The sequence below is a fragment of the Vanessa atalanta genome, chromosome 6 (genome assembly GCF_905147765.1).
Source record: "Vanessa atalanta chromosome 6, ilVanAtal1.2, whole genome shotgun sequence".
In the NCBI taxonomy this organism is placed as follows: Eukaryota; Metazoa; Arthropoda; class Insecta; order Lepidoptera; family Nymphalidae; genus Vanessa; species Vanessa atalanta.
In genome coordinates this window covers 3117138-3138712 of record NC_061876.1, presented here as the reverse complement: position 1 = coordinate 3138712, position 21575 = coordinate 3117138, and the positions used below count along the sequence as shown (strand labels likewise).

Genomic DNA, 21575 nt, shown 5'->3' with positions numbered 1-21575 from the left:
AAGAAATATTACTGTATGCATAATTTTACTTAAATAGATTTATTATTTTGGTTTTGATACAGCGTATCAAAACCAAAATAAAATAAATATAAACCACAGTTTGGAGCGCCAAACTGTGGTTTATATTTATACATTACGCTAAAATAAACAAAAATAATATTCTATCTATTAGTCACGATAGCATTCCGATCAATGCGAAATAACTAAACAAACGATGTACAAAAGCATCACATAACTGTGTTTATACCATAGTCCTATAAAACTCACACGGCCCCCATCAAAGTCCCAATTCTTATCAGCGAACTCCGGGTCTCAGTCATCCGTCATAACGCGGTGCTATCAGGACGCCGGGAGGCCGCTAATGCACACGATAAGAACAGCCACAATTAACAACGCACTAAATTAGCTTCCATTTAAACTTTACGATGTCGGCTACCGCCTTACGTGCTATCGGTGTGGACCAGCGGTGGCTATCTAATGGAAGGAGCCACGCTGCTCCGACAAATATCGGTCATTTATCCTAGTAAGTGGATATATTAATCTATTATTTTCACAATTTAAATGAAAGGTTAAAAAGTATATTTGAATAAACTTAATATAGAAATAAGCATGTTCGTAAACGAAAAAAAAAAATCTTATAAAAAAATGTTTTGTAACTTAAAATGGAAAAATGTTGTAAATGCAATGTTTCCGATAACAAAAATCTCTTATCCTCGCGTCGACAATATTGACACACGTCCCGCTCCCGAAGTCGTCCAAATAAACAGCGAGTAAGTTAAATATGTACTCTCAATACTTGTACGCCATCGACGCCTCGTGTTGACTACCAGACAAATCCATTGCTACCGTTGCAAGCCTTATCGTCCCTCGTCCGTTTATCGAGCTCTTTGAAAGGCCGACAAAGGTGACGAACGAAGCGCAAAATGCGAAAAGCACCGACGACCTTACTTTAAAAGCCTATTACGACCAGCTACTGCAGAGAAAAGGACCTCTGTATACGTTTAAGATATTGTTAATGCCACGTTTATTGCCGACTATCAATACTTACACCGTAAAATCAAATGGCTTTTGGGTCGTTAACAGGCAATATTGTTATCTAAATTCTTTAAACTTTGCATTTCCCTGCACTCTAAAATCTCGATACAAGCACTCAAAAACCCTAATTAATATCCGCGTTTACATTCTCATTTATGAACACATGAAACCCTCGATTATTTCGACCTCATTATCGGCGAATTTACAAACGATCAACTTTAACGATTAAGACGAAGTATCAACTTTCATTACACCTCGGTAAATAAGTCTCTTAGGGTTTTCAAATTAACGATATTGTAACAATCATAAATGATATGTTCACGTGACTTTAACGATATGTTAGACGTCAATGCAAATGAAATAAGGAGACTATAAAAAGGGAGCGCCATAAAAGGCGGTCGAGGGCGCGCTAAGCCGCGGAGGCTTCGCCGGTGGGTAGGGACTTAGTGGAATACAATGGGACCACCAAAATCGTGTTGAATAAACTTTAAGAGTGGGTCGTAAATCTGTAACAACTTGCCAATTGCCGCACGGAGGCGCTAACAGCACGGGAAGAAACCGTCACATCCGCTCTCGCATCCGCACTCGAAAACCTAAACGGACCGCGAATAGCCGTTTGCAATCGTATCCGCTTATTATGTAACACTAACAGTTTTTCAATGTGAATTTTGAGATGCCTTATACATTTAAATAAACAATGGAAACAATTCGTCTTCGAGACTCGTTCGTTAAATATGTTGGATAATTTTTAGACATTCAGTAACTACTGACAAAGACGCCGTGTCCTAATCCTAATGTTTCTTTCTTCTCGACTTGACATCACTCGACAAGCAATAAAATTATCCCTAACCTACCCTTCACGAGTTCAAATTATCTTTACTACTGATTTCATGGTTGTTTTATCGTCAAGTTCAATGTTAAGGAGCAGTGTGCTCGTTAATGTGACAGTCGTGCCCTTGTCCCGCCATCTGCTTCATTTACTTTCGGATAATAAACAAACTAATTCTTGAGTCGAGTGCCCAAATTCAGGATTACTCGAATAGTTCGTATACTCGCTTTCATTAGCGAGAATACGAGAGGTCCGGACCCGGTCGGACTGATCCCAGATGTGAGCCTGGGTAAACATTCAAACACTCCTCCCTCATTGTCTGGTGTATAAAAAATTGGACACCTGGATGTGTCAAATTGTTCACTCGGGTCGTAGTCGCGCCCGCGCCCGTGAGAATCACAGCAACCTTGCACGGCTCTGTTTTGAGTCTGATTAGAAATGTTATGGCAATATTTGTTGTTGAAATGAGAACAAATAATTTTGAATATCCCTATTTTTTACATGGGAAATAATACTGAGCGAAGTTAGTTCAATGGCTGTGAGAAGGTAAAAATATAATGCGTATGGAAAAAATGGATTGTAACTTAATAAAATGTTGTTTATGCTTATATTAGTTTAATTTATAAAGTGGAAGTTGCGTCTATGATTCAAAATAATATACAACAGCCGTTAATACTAGCTAACATATAAAGGGCGGTTCAGGATCCATTTATGTTGTTGTATCAAAACCGAGTAATGATTTGTATGCAAACAAGATCCGTAAATATTTTCATAAATCTTTACATAAACGTTTCCAGTTAAAAAAAGACATATGCCATATGCTCGACGGGGTCGCTTCTGCAAATAGAGTTGACTTCGGAATATGCTTGTAACAAAACAAATAAACCAATTTTGGGACGGATAAAAAAAGCCCAGTATCGTTCCGAGCGACTAACTCAGTATTAGCATTTTGATGGGCTTCTATCTGTTCGCCCTTTGTTTAAAATCAGCGACAGCACCTTCAATCATAACGTTCGTGACAAAAACTTTATCTTTTTAGTCAAACTTTTTATTTTATCGTCCGCTTTTTGCTCCAAGTGTGTGTGTGCTGCAGGTGGCAAAAAATATTACGTTTTGGGTTCGGACACACGTAAATTATATTAACAAACCGTCAAAAGGTTTGAGCAACATTAAAACAGACATAGACAGGAATAACGATTACCCGATAAGTAATTAATTGTCAATAAAATTGGACAAAAAAATACATTTCACAAACTGTTAAGGGGTTAATCTTTTTAATAAGAACTTTCCATGTAGCAGGTGCAATACAAACATCGATTCGGATGAGGGCTGTGTAATTTTTAATTATTTACGGTCCGTTATAGCAAAAAAAAATGTCTTCGCTAAAGAAGATTGATAGTTAGATAAGCGGTCAGACGTAACACATGACATGTATATATAAATACATAATGATTGTTTCAGACATTTGCATTCGCTCGACTTCGCTTGACCGACAGGCGTGAAAGCGATAGAACTATCAGACAACGCTAGAAACACATTGCTGAATTTAAAGTTCCACACAAGCGGTCTTACGAGAATTGTGAATATTTAATCACCCAGTCGGCGCCTTTGCGCTGTAAAAGTGGCGTGCGCCAATTGCATCCATTTCGTAATGTGTTCGCAGATTATAAAATTGTCTTTTAAAATCACTGCCGCAATTAACTCCCGATCACGATTATTGAATATCGAATGCTCTTGTTTTATAGTTATATCTCGAAACAAAGAATTTGCATAAAATCAGTACGAGATGTATTCGGATTTTTGTATTTTATTATCTACGGAAATTTAAATTGCAACGATAAAGCCTTTTTAAGTGATTATAGGTTTTTTAATTGCTTTCACTTTAAGTATCTTTTATCATAAGATAATGGAAGAGGAAAGTCTAGTCCATGCGCCGGCGCCGGTAGATACGTTACTCAAAGCGATTGTGTCCTTAAATTGCGAAAGCGGCCGACAAACGTGCGGTAATTTAGTTGACAGTTAGTGCGGACTGCAAGCGGAGCGCCTGCTCAGGACAAAGCTTATCTTCTCGCCGCATCTAGAGCCTATTATGCGCCTTTTGACGCCGATCAATGCGGACAACAGATCATTTAGATAACAACATGAGATACTATGCGATTCCGATCTCGATTTCGTTGTCTTTGTGTTTTTTTATTGAACGAGTGTTTTTTTTTTTATTACAAATATGTATCTACAAACATATCGATTTCGAGATGTTTAATTACTGTGTATCCTTAATGCATTATTTATATTATTTAAAAGTTTTTTTTTATACTTAATGTAAAAAAAAAATCAATCTTAATAATGTAATATGGGAAAAAAATGTTTAGAAATGATAGTAGTGACGCGTTAAGGTGCGCGGAGCAGTGGCGACTGGCGAGCGCTCGTTAGCTCCCGACCGCGCATAAATCACGCCGTTTTATGAGATCTTCCAATTTTTTAACTCCCTTAATGAAATGCGAGCGCAGTATGGGACCCGGCTAGCGACATTAAAAACGACAAACCATAAGGACGGACAGTTTCTAATTATAATTCTGTCAAAGCTACGATATAAGGAATGAATTGATGGTCACCTGAAATGCCGTGATTTTTATCTCACGATTAGACGGATCTACGAGATAATAGTTTGAATAAAAAAAAAAATCATTTAATTTAATATTTATTATTTATTTAATATTATTAATATTTGAATTCATATATAGGTTATTGACATAGTTATTGACATATGTTCTTTTTAGATCAGAATGATAATTAAAGATTTACATATTAATGCATGTAGTTTCTTTTGCATGCATTCATCGACTAATTTACAACCGCAAAAATCGATTCCACGGACGTTTCAAAGCACGTGAATTAGTATTTTGAATCTCTTTACATAATGAATAGATAACTAAGACGAAAACCGAGACAGTTCCACTAATTGTAGCCAAAATAAATCATTCCTTTCTTGGCAAATAGTTGATGTTTAATAATACAAATACATTAAATTGATAAAGTGAGGGTTAGAATTAACTTCGAAATAAAAATGATATATATATAGGTATCATTGATATCAATTATATCATTACTAATTACTTATAAGGGTTGTACAGTAATAGGCTTACCTACCGACTACCTAGTAAAACATCTGTCCCCGCTTAGTCACCAGAATAGCATAGAAAAATTTAAATAATTTAACATTAAAATATTTTATTTCAATGATTATTGGGATAAAGTTTTTCTACAGGAACAGAATTCACGTGAGTTACTCCGAATGAACATACGTAACCGTGAGTGACTATCAATCAGTTGATCCATCAAGGGCAGGATCTTCGCTCGTTGTAGCGTAGAGCCGCAATCCCTAGAACTAACTCGACGGCTAATTGCAAACGTATGCCTGAGGCCCAGGGTTAGTTATGCCTAAGCGGAAATATGGATTTGAACGGCGCCTGTATTTTAGGAAGCGATTCGAGGAAGCGAAAGAGATATACAGTCGCTATGGTTGCGAATTAAAGGCGCAAGAGTCGTTCGCCGACAAAGAGGCCGCCGCACGCGAACCGCACCCGATTCACAATTAAGCCCGCGTGTGTTAATTGAAATTAATTCGGAACGTATGGTGTAAGCTTTCGAGCGGTCTCACTTTGATATTAATGGATTAGTTACTGCTTCATATCATAAACATAAAACTGATATCGCCTAACATAAACATAGTAAATAAGTACTTATAATTACGTCAATGATTAGATTATTATTAAAAGTTATTTTGTACTTAAATTTATCTATTATTTAGTTAATAAAAGTATCGATTAGCCATTAAAATAATTTTGATTATAAAATGTTAATTAATAAAAATACTTCGTTCTAAGGTTGATTCGAGTTAAAATGTACATGCGGAATTTTGTTTCTCGTAATGTCATAAATACTTGTTTCGGGTGTTCGCTGATCGCTTGCTCCACGGTCGAGTGATCAAGGCGATTATACTGAGAATCGCGCAGCCTGTAATGCTGAGCTCAAACACGCCGCGTCGCGTCATCGCAATTAGTGGGCGGTTACGGGTTGCGACACTGTCGCGTACGCGTTATTGACATTGAACCCGTGTTCCATATTTCAAAGAAATATGTGTGATACGCTTAGTTACTTTTCGCTAATCAATTGGCGGTAACTCTCAGATGTATGATTACTTATACGTAGTCGGTCAAAGGTTATCCGACGGCGTGTTAGTTTTATAATTTGTATATTTTTCATTAACAAATATTCTACTACTATTTGATTTGTAATTTTATTTCTTTATATTGTTGATATCGCCTGAAGTTGCGATTTTCAATATCAAAGTAAGAATTTTACATTATTACGACGCACTGACGTAATGTGCTATGTGGTTCGTCTTCGTAATGTTTTGTTCTCACAACTCTAGTGGGACGCAATGACACCCAAGTGACACTTTTATTAGGAAATCGTGCGAGTGCTCGCTAGTTCGTTACTTAGTATTTATTAGATGCTTTACAGTAAATTTAAAGGATTTTAAGCGATATGTTTTTGATGTAAGGGTGATTGTTGTATAAAAAAACGTGCGTGGGTAACAATGGTCGGTAGCGAGGCAGATATACATCGCGCGTGATGTCGCGATGCGCGGCGATGTCTCTGCGATGGTATCTCCGGGCGCGCGGGTGGCTCACGTCGACATAGTCGCTGGATTAAGTACTGATATTGTTAGACAAATTAAAAAAAAAAAAACAAAACACGTAATTGTCCTTGCATAATCTATTAAAAAAGATGGAAATTATTCATGCTGATTATTGAAGTCAAAAATTTAAATATGACTGATTCTATAATTACCCATAAATACTTATAACCCAAATTAATTTAAGATTAAGATATTTTTTTTTTTTTTATTTTTTTTTTTTTTTTTTTGATTTTTTGAGCGAATGATTTTAGTATGATATCGTTTGGCGCCAGTGCACATTTACATAGTATTGCGAACTCGACTGCAGCAGGATAAGATCTCACGGATTGAAAATCCAAATACCATTCGTTCTTGATATTTTTGTACTCTTGTTTTTTTTTTTTAATTTAAAATATAATTCAAAATGAATAAGGATTTCCACAGCTTTTAATTATAACCGAAAAATTAGTCATGATATACTTTGTATTATTCTAAGATAAAAATATTAAAATTTAAATATTTGACCTGTGATTTAAGACAAAGAATGTTTTAACCGTCGCTACCTTAGTACGTGTTCAAATTTTAATGATTTATATGACAGAGGCACCCAGTGGTTACGCCATTATGCCAGAGATTTCGAGGAGACGCATGAAATGGCTCTACAATATAAACACGTACGAGATGATGTATCTTATGTAACCCCATGGGCGCTATGATGTCACAGATAATACTAAACTAAAGCGCTGTCATATAAAAAAAAACAATCCGAAAATATAAATAAACATTCGTCGTTCATGAAATCAAATTAAATCTTATCAACCTAATTTAAGTGTGACAAAACTCGAATTTGAAATCGTAAAGTTAATCGTTTATCTGTATATTACAAGTTGTTAGCAAACAAGAACGGATTCCGTGAGAATAATTCTCCGCTTCCACGTAACATGGGTTAAACGCTTGTATCGGGAGATACCGATCTAACCCGGACTGTTCGTTGGCGCCATAAAAACAAAACATCACTAACACGACCACTTTCTTCCCTAAATTATTCGAGGAATTTACGACGTTTCGACTGACAAAAATGTTATAACCTAATGAGAAATTATCATCAAGGGTCGCTGTCGTCGGCAAAAAACGACTCGTGGACGGATCTTCGATGCTGTGGTCCGCACATTTTTTACGTTCCAAATTCAATTTATTGTTTTCGTATTAGCCTTTTTTGACGGTCGATTGTTTTAGGAGAGGCGCGGGAGTCGATGATGATATTGCGTTTTTGACGATTACTTGGCTACATTAATTTAGTGTATGGTTCGCGTTGAATGCGTTCCATCGACAGAGTTACCTACATTCGTGTTAAGTCATCGTATTTAATAGCAGCAATGGTAGATGTTTTTATTGAAAACTCGGAGTTAATCAAGGGCGAGTGCGTGCTCCCTGGAGACATTGCGATATGATCGTTCGGTGGCGACGACTTTGCGGCGCGTGCTTCGGATTCCAAATCCCTTCGACCCTTCGATTCAGACTTTACCATTACTTACAATGACGTTACGCTTTTTCATTTAACGACACAATCTTACGTCACCAAGGCCTTTATTACACTAAACGTTTTCAATCAAATTTGAGTCATACAAATAACTTCGTTTTACGGATATTACGATTTGATGGTAATTGCGCGAACTTAAATAAAGGTTTTTTTTTGAGTACTTTATTAAGATATGAGTATTTTATTTTCAAAGCTGTTTTTAAATAAATACAAAATGTTGTGCAATCTGTATAAATGTATTGAACGCTTTTTTATTTTATCTCTTAGGATTGGTATTTTCATATTAGATACGAATAAGATGTCAGACGACACGGAATTGTAAACGAGATATTTATCATGACGTTTCCCATATGGAACTGCTATCTCCTGATCTTAGCTATTGCAGTGATTGGATAAGTGAAATACTGCTGTCAAATTTTCAGGAGACAGTGAAGAGTGATGAGTGGAGTACAGGGGAAGCGGTTGAGACTCGGGCTGTCATAATCTGATTATTAGTGTTGCGAGGCTGGGCGGGGCGCGCGGCGGGCGGCCGGCGGCACCGCAGGAGGTCGGCGCCCGCGCACCTCTCGCTCACTCCATCGTGCCGCCCCTTGCCCCAGAGCGAGACCGAGTGCGACCCACGCATCATGCAGGCGACAAACGACCCGTGGTAAAACAAAAGGAATGCTGGCTGAGACGCTTTGAGGCGCCGGCGCCGCTCCCCGCGCTCTAATCACCCATTTTAATTACGACACAGATCGAATCAATTAATCGGTATTTCTGTTAAAATAAGCGCCGGGACGGAGCTACATTCATCCGCGATGTGAAATCGTGGATATGACTGATACGATCACATATCTCAAATCTCATAAGCTTCATAGAAGCGACGATAAAATTCTACGTGATTGACCGTCCCGCCGCGCCACGCCGGTTCAGTCGCGACATGAGATTTCACATTAAAGAAAACACGAACGCAAGACCTCAGACGTTTTTAATTATAAGTTATGATTTTTTCAAGCGAATTCGGGCGCGCCCTTCCCTTCGGAATAACACGAGAATAAATAACGAGTTTTTATGTTGTCTGTTTGTTTTTAAAATGGCGGGAGGTCTGCGCGACGACACGCGAGCGATCTGCGGCGGCGCGCCTCGCCCATTTGTCATATTTCGGTTTCAAGAAAAAACAAATGACCTATTCTATCCTAAACAGTATTTGTTTATTTGTACGACGATTATTAGGGATTGTATTATCTTCGAATAGCGAGCAAATGTAACATGTCACTCTTGTATATTCTGTGGTTTGTTATTAGGAGCCGGAATGTTTATTTATTTTAAATTTCATGATCTAATAAAACTTTAAAGTACGTTTCACTCAAAGAGTCGTATATGTTTTGTGAGTAAAATTACTCAAAAAACCTTGTACTAATGAGAAGGTAACATGGAGTATACTATGTTGGATTGGTGAGCTCTTTGTTTGTTCTTATAATTAGCAGTCGCAGGTGGAAGACTTATGGGAATAGTTACAAATCCTCTGTAATACATAGAGCGAGCGCATGGCGGCCGAATGTGGCAGGTGTTAACTTAGCTATATACCTGCCACCCGATCGCGCTTGCACAAACGAACCGCCCAGCGCTCTCTGTTTGCGCTTTCCATTTAGGAAGCGACCCTACTTCTCTATCTCGGGATAAAGAACTCATTCGAACGAGCGCTAAAAGCTCCGAGCCTTACCAATTTGTAGTGTTTCTCAACCACGAAACGTGTGCTAGTGTGAAATAACTCAATTACCGCCAGCACGCGGACGCAACTAGCCTTCAATACGAGAAATAAATTAAATATTTTGACCCATTTCGATTCCTATGGCGCCAGGACCGGCGCCGGCGCGCCCCCGGCCTCTCGCGCGGCTTCATTAGTACAAAACAAACAAAAGTGACCTTTAGACCGGTGCGGGCAGTTAACGAGATTCACTAACGTCTGGATAAAGCGGTAAATTATCGAAATACTGGCCAACCGCACGGTGGTCCTGTTCGCGTTCAATAAAAAAGTGTAGGAGATGACAGGCGCGGAGATGATCGTTCCTAATTACGCGTTCGCGAAAAGCCCGCTTGAATGAAATCGGCTGCAACTAGCCTCGTAAGTTCATTAATAAAATACATTAAAATAGATATATTCGGGTCAGTCAATCTATTTAAATAATTCAATTAAGATTTTTGAAAAAATAAATTATTCTGATCTTAAATATGGTCTGACATTGTTTGATGCGAAGTTATTTTTATTTTAAAGCAAGGCTTCTTTGACCTTAATGAAGAGTCGGATGCCTAATAGGGAGTGAGAAAATCGCGTGGCAGTCGATGAGCCGAGAGCAGGAAACGGTCGAGGCGCTGAGGCCGGCACGAACGTGTAATTTCTTCACTGCTCAAACTCGAATCTTCGTTTCACATTATTGATGACGAAAAAAAATAATTGAAGGGGTACACTCGTAAAGCAAACAAGCTTATAATAAGGTATAATTTGTGCTCGGCCATTTAGAGAAATGCACAAATTGCTATACGGGCAGCTGTTTGTTTTGTCTATGACGGAGGTCCCGGCCGGACCCAAATTATTCGTTAACAAGCCTCGCGTCAGATTCGGCAGCCCTAATGGTTTTTCGTTAAGTTTTTGTTGCTTTATATAAATTTATGGCAGATGAGCAGCTTGCTTAGCAATTACAGAAAACTATTTCGACAAATGTCCCATTTAATTTCCTACAGGATCCAGAGTCGTTTTATGGCTATAAAAATGTTACTATAATATATAATGTTTGATTATAGAAATATTATTACTTTTTATTTTTGGTTCATTATACTGTTTACACTTGAATAAGTAGTTTTATGTCAAATGAAATTACAAACGTCTCCATATTAACATAGCGTAGATACGTAGGTACATAATGTTCTGGGAGTCGTTACTATATATACCTAGGTATAATTATATATGTACATTCAATTAAAAATAAAAAACAATAAAATATTATATGCATTAATGCATTCTCATAGGCTAAATTATTTAAAATATGAATTATACTTGTAAATCTTTTTTGTTTTATTTTATCTTTAGATTGTTGAACCTAAAAGTAACGTTTAACTTAACTCCTTGAGCTAAAATTCATGCTAGATTTGACGCGTATAAACTCACGAGAAGGTCTCAATGTAAATGTAGGAACATTTCAAAATTATTAATATTATAATGAAGAATAACAAAATTTTATTATTTATTTATACTTATCTTAACAAATAGTGTTAAACGTGATAATATTTGAATAATTTTTATTCATATTTTATCATAGTAAAACATTCAAAAGTATTTAAGAAAAGATATTAAAAAAATCTTAATTACTGGTTAAACTTTGTAAACAAAAAACATACTATTTCAACACTCATTTTGTTATAAGTCGCTTTACTTGACGATCGTTTTTCTGTAAAATAAGTACAAATTAAATACAAAATATATTACGTACCTTCCCCCTTTAGTGATAATCATCTCAGTGCCGATATCATGGAAACGTCTCCAGAGATCGCCGTTGAGAAGCCGCGCCTCGCACGCGGGCGGTTCTGCGTCTGCGCCAACACGGTGCTCTAAAAATTATACGCTATTTAATATTCAATACGTAATAAATACACATAAAAATAATACTGTAAAAATATTCATGACATATTTTTTGCGACTTTACCATTCATTTCGTAATAAATTAAACATAAATTCCGCCGCTGTAGTTAACAGCTATTTTTGTATGTCGTCCTATAAGTCACTTTTTTTAAACTACATTAATTCGAAGACCATATGTTTAATTGAATTTGCAATGGCTAATTCATTTACTTGGCCATATGAAGCTTAATATGCAATTATTAATTACGTCAGTACGTACGAGTATATATTAAATTCAACGCCAGCGACTTCAAACAGTTTTGTAATACTTTACATATGAAACATTTTAATAAAAACTCAATTGAGTTGCTTTCCGCTGTTTTGTTTTTTGAAGTTCATAGTTGTAAATGTAGAGACGAGTAAAACCGCAGGCTTGCTTGTTTATCCGTTATACATTCGAAGTGAATTTTTATTACAGTAGTTTCAGTTAACTTATTCATTTTGTTTTGGCAATTGCGCGCTCCTAGCACCTATTAAAGTTAAACATTAAACGGCACTTCTATTTGTAATTTAAAACACACATAATTAATTATAAAACAATAAATATGACAGCCAGTATTAGTTTGATTTTGATAGCAATGAATTAATCAAAGTTCTAATAGTGGTAAGAAGGATAGCAACGTTTTTCAAATCGCAATTTGGATTCACGGGAAAACAATATGAATATTATACGTAAACCAGATATTTTTAAATTGTTGTCAGTATGTATGAAACGGGTACTTTAATTTCAATCGAAATTTAACGCGGAAAAGCCGCGGGGCACAGTCAGTATATTAATATATGTACAATACTAGAATATATAATAATAAATGGAATACCTAGAACGTAACAATCATACATATTAATAACTTAATTTAATTAAATAATTTGTAATAAACTAAATTCTATTCAAAACTAAAAAACTATGAATACATTTAATTTGTTTAAACAAAAATTGTACGATACATTTCTTTTAAAACATTTAAATTCAGAATGCGTAACACATAACAATACACTCCTTATATATATTCATTTCATTTTATCGAGAGTCATATGTCATATGCAATATTGTAGTATATATTATTACGGACATATTTATGCAGCCCATTAAAGTTCTTATTGCTAAGTCAATAAGATATAAACTTGCGTTATTTTGTACTTGTATAAGAGGCCTTATATTTCGTAATTGCAATCAAGCGGTGTCTTTGATCAGGTCGTGTCTCATCAAGTATCCGTTAGCAATAAAATACTAATATTAATATGAGTGAATAAAACGAATGAAATTGTTAATCGCATCACTTATAGTGTTTATATGAGAGACTTATGATTGCTTGCGAGTTCATTTTTGGTAATACTTACACAGGATTGGTACGATACATAGAGAATATTTGCATTTTAGTTAATAGTAAATTGTCTTAGAAAAGTACCACATATCTTTACATGTTTTTAAGAATGTTATATTCACGTGTTATAATAATTTTAAATAAAACTGACCACGTGGATAGAACACTTGGACCTTAAGGTTTACGGGTACACGAGTTCAAATCTCTCAAAATTACTGATGATAATTTATATGATTATTTTTTATTTATAATGATATATCTCGAGATTAACTGTGAAGGAAAACACGTGTGGTGTAATTCTGTCACTGTTGTATCCATTAAACAGGATTGCTCCTACGCTATATATAATATATATACATACTACATATTTAATACTAAATACATAAAATATCTCTAATAATTTTTATTAGGTTTTTATATTGTCTCTAACTCATAGAGCTGATTTTAATATCGTTCTTTAGTTGATCATGTTCGCGTAACGCAATTCATTTTCCTAGTGCAAAAGTAATTTGCTTAATAAGCTTACTATTAATTTACAATGAAATGAAACCTACTTATTAAACTACAATGAAAACTATCCAGTGATTTCAGAACTCAACAGACAATAAATTTATTTAGCTAGACATGTTAACACATATTAAGGCAGGTATAGCCTATTGATATGTTTAATAAAAAGCGTTAAATATAACTATAGATAAGCTTACTGGTTACTTAATGATACTATATTATAAAGTGAAGTAGGAATTATAACTAAACACTGATAATTTATTTGTTCCGCATACAACATTCAAATTAAGCTTATAACGATCTTTCTAAAAAATAAGTTTTTATTTGATTCATAAGTATATTTATATAATTTATCTTGTTTAATTATGTTGTAGTAATAACCAGTAACAATTGTCCTAAATTTTTTGTATGTTTGTGTGGATATTGTTCAAAATTCATTTGCTTTGACCCGCACATAGTTAAATAAAGCTTGTCATTAAATAAAAGAAGGTAAATATAGTGATCATCTTAGTGCACGCGAAGTTCATATTGTCATAGATTGTTAACACACGCTACTGTTTATTAAATAAGTATACTATTCCTATATGTTATGTCCATATATCTTAGTTATATATATTGTTGTATATCTGTCAAATGTGACTATTTACGGGACTTTTCGTCCCGTTCCTTCTATAGCTCAACATGAGTTTAATTTTAAGTTATAAATTTAAACAACTTTAATTATGTTTTAAAACGTTGTTTAAACATTTCATGGTGTTTAATTTTATAGACGCAATAGAAATATCAAGGCTCCATAACCTATTAAGTATATCAATGTGTAATATAACAACTGTAAAGTTTGTTATTGAAATAACAGACGATCTCAAAAAATATCTTCATTGTTTGTGACAAAATAATGTTACTTATAAACTGTAACGTTAAAAATGGGAAAATTTGTTACACAATGAAGCCGAAGCAACTAGACTGATTCTAGGAAAAGTTAGTACTGAAGTTTGATATGTCTTAAAAATTATGTTATATTTTAAAATAATTGTATTACTATTTTCAATAAGATAAATTTAAGTTAATCTTCTTGATTTCATTCGATAGAAGTATTATTTTTTATCTTTTGATTTTGTTATTAGTATCTAATGCTATGTAGTCTGTCTTTTCTAAATTATAATTGTTACATATATGCAATTATTTTTAATAAATAACATAGGTGTAAATATTAAAAATCCAAAACACCGCATCTTTTGCTTAATTTTAAATAAATAAATAATCTATTTAACTATTAATGCTACGGCAAGATATGTAAATTGGTAAAGAAAATACATAATATATTTTATAAACGTAAGGCAACTCAAGGTAAAAAAGAAATCCGGAAGCAAATCAGCTCCTCAGCTTACTAATTAGTATAAGTGTAAATTTATTAATTACTTAAAATAACTAGGTGAAAAAATTTATCTTGATTGACATATTTAACACCGTTTCAAACGTTAATCCTAATAAGAATTAACAAGTTACATAAATAAGTCATTAATACTTTAAATGTATTCGTAGGTAAGTTACCTACGACCTTTTGCGGTTGATACATCGGTTGGAATGTTTTAAGTGAAGGTCTTTTTAAGCAATTATTTACAATTATTTATTGTGAGATTAAAAAAAAAAAGTTCTTACATTGTTTTTTTTCTGTCAATAAGTTTGGTATGATTTTGCCGTCAAAATTTCCAGACTTCAATTAACTATATCAGAAAATAATATTTTTTATTATAAAGTTTATCTGTATACATAAAAGCTACACCTAATAATAATGTAATGTCGGTCTATGTCGTTTTTTTCAGCCCGCCAAATAATGTTTAGATAACTTTCCATTCCTTCAAAAGACATCAACGCGCACACGATTCCCTATCGATTTAATACGATAATCAATGACATACCTAATAATATTATAAGTCAATCACTTATCAATTATATATTTCTTATCTGTGTAATATTTAAATAAATAATTAAATTCGTTCGACAAGAGCATTGTATAAATACCCACATAGACAAATGTAAATTCTCAAGTTTTACCTAATGACAATATTGTCATAATTACAAAATAAATCAATAAACTTACTTATATGATATAATAAAGCTTTTAATTTATTAATTTGTTTATATATTATGTTTATTTAGTTGTAAGAAATATGTGTCATATTACGCTTAACGTCGTTAATGATTTTCAGTGATAAAATATTATTAATAAGACTTGTTACAAATACAATTGATCAAAGAAAAATATTACTCACGTAGACTACTCAGAGACGCGGCGTGCAACATTTGCTGCCTCAGAAGATATTCTCCGAAGTGTGCCTGATCCATCATCATCTTTGTATGCTTAGTTAAAACCTCAGAAATGTCACTCGTAAAGTCACTTCACAAAAACATTACAACAGCCAAAATATAATCACAAAAACAGTTCTGTAAAATGAGAAATAGTTCAAGAAACAGTCGCAATGATCAAAAAAAGTTCATAATTGAAAAAGTTAGGACAACAAAACGCGTTGTGATGCAACGACAGCTGCGTATACACTGACACGGCTAGGACAGTCGGGCGGCGCGTGCGCACGGCCACGCCCGTCGGTTCTGATTGGCCGTTTGCGGACTAATGGCGGCGGGCGTCGAAGCCTTCGTATTTAGCGTTGTACCCGAGCTTTCCGCCCGCCTTTATATTTGGCAGGTGATCGGCCCCAATTGAATTTCGAATGCGTGGGCGCAGATATCGATGAAGGTCTATTGTTAAAGTATATTATGAATGGAACACTGGCATCTATCAGCATGAGATAGTGAAGTTACTGTATTTAATAAGCAGTTTCGCCCTTGAACTACCTGTTTGTTTAAAATACCAAACAGGTTGTATGATCAAATTGGAATTTATTTTTCACCACAGATACAATTTGGTAAATGAAAAATTACACCTACCAACAACTTGTCAAAATTAAAATAATATAGGCGTATATAAAATATAACAATGAATACCTACCTATTTACCTACGTACATAAATATTGCTTAGGTATGTTTCGACCTAGATATATAGTGAATCATATAGGTAATATACCTAGTTAGGTAAGTATATAAAGCCAGTCAGGAGGTAAAAAAGGGGAAACACTATCTGTCTTCTACCTTTGTACGTAAGTCACTTTAATATGTCATTGAAACTTAATGAGATTACTCATGGTGAGATACATCATGGATAAAAAAAACGAATATTATTCACAATTAAATAAGAAGTTCAAATATTAATGAGAAAGTGGCTGATGTCATCGCGCGAAGCTAGATCGTATCTTTGCTCAAACAATGCACAATAATCCCTTCAATTGAAGTTCGGCCTCTGACGCTGTTATTCGTGTTCGTTCAATTTGCGTTTCTTAGAAATTTTCATTTTATATTTATATTTGTTACTTACATTACATTTTTTTACATTAGCAGACTGTAAATTTCCCACTGCTGGGCTAAGGCCTCCTCTCTCTTGAGGAGAAGGTTTGGATATTCCACCACGCTGCTCCAATGCGGGTTGGTGGAATACACATGTGGCAGAATTTCGTTGGAATTAGACACATGCAGGTTTCCTCGCGATGTTTTGCTTCACCGCCGAGCACGAGATGAATTATAAACACAAATTAAGCACATGATAATTCAGTGGTGCCTGCCTGGGTTTGAACCCGAAATCATCGGTTAAGATGCACGCGTTCGAACCACTGGGCCATCTCGGCTCTACTTATATGTTACTTACCTATATATTTTTTCGTTGATCATATAACATATTGTTATATTTCGGTGCATTATATCACACTGTCGCGAGATCACTTTAAGTCAATAGTCGTCATTATTATTACTCGACTACGGTAAAGCGAAAAGGAGTCATGATTTATGTTTATATATGCTAGATTCTGAAAATATCATATTTGTATATAAAATAAAAAGTTTATTTAATTCATATTAATTTTAAGACAAGAATCGTAATTTTTCTTTTTATTAATATTGGTTTTACTTATAGTCCGGTAGTTACTTATTATAAACAAGGTGATTAGCCCGCTTCGCATTGTTTATCTGTAGAAGTGAACATATATTTTACTCTCTATCAATCGAACGTGTCCTTTTCACAATTATCTAACATTTAAACTACTTCTAATGGAAATCTATGACGATTATTATACCTAAGTAAGTATTATATATCCTTATCCGGTATTTATAAAGACTTCATGCATTTCCCCTCTGGGTAGATACCACCTTTTCATAAAATACACAATAAACGCCGCACGTCACCATAGTGGATAATGTTGGTTTGTTTTAAATTAAACTTAGTTCGACGTTTGGTATTATTATTTGGTACATGACTTAACGAACCTATGATTAAAATTTTATTTATAACGATAAATATATTCAACGTCAGCCTAGAGCTAAAAGGGCTGAAACTGTTAATTATATAACTCTTAATATATACAAAGATGATTTGTCATAGAAAAATATATAATTAAAATATATCTAATATATATGAAGTCAATAAGTATCAACAGATAAGGTTTTATTAGTGTTCTCCTGTTTCGGACCTTTTAAGAATTCATGATTCTGGAAACATGTTTTTTTTTCTGACTGGAATTTTCGTGAGAAATGTTAAACGACAGACCACCTAGGTGTCATCTACATAATACGGTCGGCAGTTTTAAATTGTTTTATAAAAGCTTTTAAATGATTTCTTTATACATATATATATAAGTATACCTATACGAATTTAGATGATTTCAAATAGTGTATTTATAAAAAAAAAATCTTCAAATTTTTAAGAAATTATTATCTTTAAAGTTAAATTGAATACATAATTATGTATACAAACAAATAGATACGACATTCAGACGTTTGTTGATGTTCTAATTATAATATTTGTCTCATTAATTGAATGGAAACTTAATTGATGCTTATTTGCGAGTTGCCGTTTCTTCTCGCCGGAGGCTGCTGTCCGGAATTAAAAAATACATTAAAGTAAAGTTTACCTGAATAAAATGCATTTGTATTTTAATAAATTTTAAATGTAATTTGAGTGTATTGTATAATTGTGTTGTAATTATTAAATACATTCAATTAACGTGTTATGAAATAATTGCAGTTATATTAATAATTCTAACAATTAAACAAATATCCCCCATTAAGTGGAAGAAATAAAAACGATAATTATAAACCAATAATAATTAATTAATACCTAATGTTGTCTTAGATTTTCGCGATTATTACTCATTGAAATAAAACTAGTTTTTAACGGATTTAATCGCGTATATTAATTATTTTAACATCCCGACGTTTCGAGCACTTTGCAGTGTTCGTGACCACGAACAACTAGTTTTATTTTAATTAATACCTATTTATTGTAATATATTGTTTTATCTCTAACGTAGAAAGTCTCGGTCACATAGGTTAAATTGTTCCAATTCCAAAGATTAACCTAATGTACCTATTATGGAAAGACAGACAGTGAAAAAACTTTATATATATTGATTTTAATTATTATATTTATTATTTATATTATGTTTATATTTATATATTTATATTTACTGGTACCAAAATATACAATTAATTTCTTATTTTTCTTACCTGATTAAAAAATTATATACATGTAGGTAGTGTATCTACATATTCTAGAAAATAAAAATCCTAATCCGTAGTTAATGTAGTTACTTTCCTTTGATAATTCTATTAAAAACCCTAAGAAAACACAACCGAGAGACTCGTATAAAAACTAACAGTATTATTTATGAACGTAATTATATCTAAATACGAACAGAAGTCCAGAGCAATTATGTAATTTCTGTGACCAATTAAAACATTTATGCGTTATAATTGTAAGTGCGCAATTGAGTATTTGCATCTAGTCCATTCGTAGGAACCTCCCTTTGTTCGTAAACAATTTTCGCAGCAGAGCGTGACTAATTTGTGTAATAGATACATTGTTTCAATATCATCATTCATTTGATAAATGTATTTACGTATGTATAGCCTATACCAATGGAAGTAGGAATAAAGATAAACATACCTAAGATTTACGTAAGTATTTCATACGATTTTCTAATAACTCAGCTATATTGTGCACTACTAAGAGTTTATGATTAATATATATTTATTTATAATACAACAATATTACACTTAATTACTTATTTCCATATTAATTTTACTTCCAAAATTTCAACAACAGTTTTGTCGACAGCCAATTTTTTGGAAATTCATAGTGAATATCATAGATTAATCAAGCTCTCGACCAATGATATCGCATCAATTCGCTGACAAATGTTGTTTGGCTATTCTCCTCTTATGGTATAGAATATGGAATAGAGTATATATTATAAGATAAACAACTGTAGTGATTACAGGGCAATCGGTAGCCCAGTTACACATTTGCGACTTGCACGTTTATCGATTTTTTATAAAAAAATACATTTTATAAACTTAGTAAATACTGTCCTCTCCTAAGCATTGATTATTTTATTGGATACTCCCAATGATATAGTTTTTAAATTATTTGTATATTCAAAAAGGTTAAATATGATTCCATCATTTAAAATCCGCATCCGCATAGGCACAACTTTGGTGTTCATTACAAATATTCCATTAGGAATAAAAACTCCATTGCATATTATTACACAATATAAGTAGAAAGATAGGTAAAATAAAAGCGTATTTTTGATATATAATACTATTGTATAATAAATCTTAGACATATACTTAGTTTGCTTATGATGAGTTTTCTGAAAAGTATTCTTATCGGCCTAGATTTAGTAATGCAATACTCTCGCGCCTTAGAAAGCGCGTGAAGGCGTGAGTTGGTCCGATGTCTAATCTCGTTCAATTTGTGTTCCGTCCCATCGGAATATTACTGCATAGTCGGGTAGTTGAGATTGGCTGCACAAGTTCGGTCGAGTGGTCTTCTTCGCCCGATATTTATAAAATTTTACCCATTGTCGCTCCATATTTTACACCCTCAAGAGGTGAATTAAAAATAAGCGTTCAATCTTTCTCCGGTACTCAAACTATCTCCATACCAAGTTTGAACACAGACAGAGGATTTATAGGTACTATTAGCATAGATAACTGATATTTCAGAAAAGATAAATTACTTATAATAAAAAAAATGTTAATAAATATATTTAATTTATTTAATTATAAAATATAATTTATATATATTTACAGTTTCGCAACAACTCGTTCGACGTAGTATCGAGACAATCGGGCTGACAAACGACAATGTCTGTCAACCTGATTATCTCTAATCTGTAATTCATGGCCACGCTTGGCCGTGCGATGTTAAGATATTTGAATTGATCGTTTTCTCGAATGCAACATTTGTATGAATTAAAGTAAAAGTAACAGCCTGTAGATATCCCACTTAGCCTATAAAGAAAAGGTTTAGACCTTATTCTACCACGCTGCTGCACGTGTCTTGAACTCGCATTATCGGTTAACATGGATGCGTTCTAACCATTGGGCGTTCTCGCCATCTAAGTTTGAAGTCATTTTATTTATATCGTGTGCTTTTTTTGTTTTAATAATTTGTATTAAATAGTTTGCACTCGCAGCTTTGAACGCGTGTGACAGGGTTGGTGTAGTTATTCTGTCCTTGTCAGTACTATGACAACGTCTCTTTTAAAAATAATTGGTTGAGTAGTTAAGACATTAAAGCGTAACAAACAAACAAATAAGCCCATTCACGTACACATTATAACATTATTTAGAAATATATAGGAATTTCAATGTGTTCGTTCAACGGAACTTGCTAGTTGTTAAGCAGCTAACCTTCATACAAAATCATCTTTTAAGTATCTCTATGAAAAGATATAGGTATACTTAGTAACGAGTATTAATAATAATTAACTATCTTGATACTGGCCTATGTTTTTGCAAAGTTATTAATTTAAAACTAAATCTTAGCTCCTCGAGAGAGAGTCTATTTTCCTTAAAAGACACGCTCCCCGCTGCTGCGTATACGGCTTTG

The 21575-nt window shown here is 33.7% G+C and overlaps 1 protein-coding gene across 1 annotated transcript in view; it reads right to left on the bottom strand.

The window, feature by feature from the left end:
* The window catches only part of LOC125064791 (T-box transcription factor TBX6), a 30678-nt gene extending 14571 nt beyond the window's left edge, over window positions 1-16107 (bottom strand). Inside the window, exons 1-2 of the mRNA XM_047672020.1 lie at window positions 15846-16107; window positions 11556-11673 (exon numbers count right to left, since the gene is read on the bottom strand). Coding sequence (XP_047527976.1) covers window positions 11556-11673; window positions 15846-15924 — 197 coding nt within the window. The 5' untranslated portion in view covers window positions 15925-16107. The remainder of the gene's footprint in view (window positions 1-11555; window positions 11674-15845) is intronic.
* Window positions 16108-21575: the final 5468 nt, after the last annotated feature.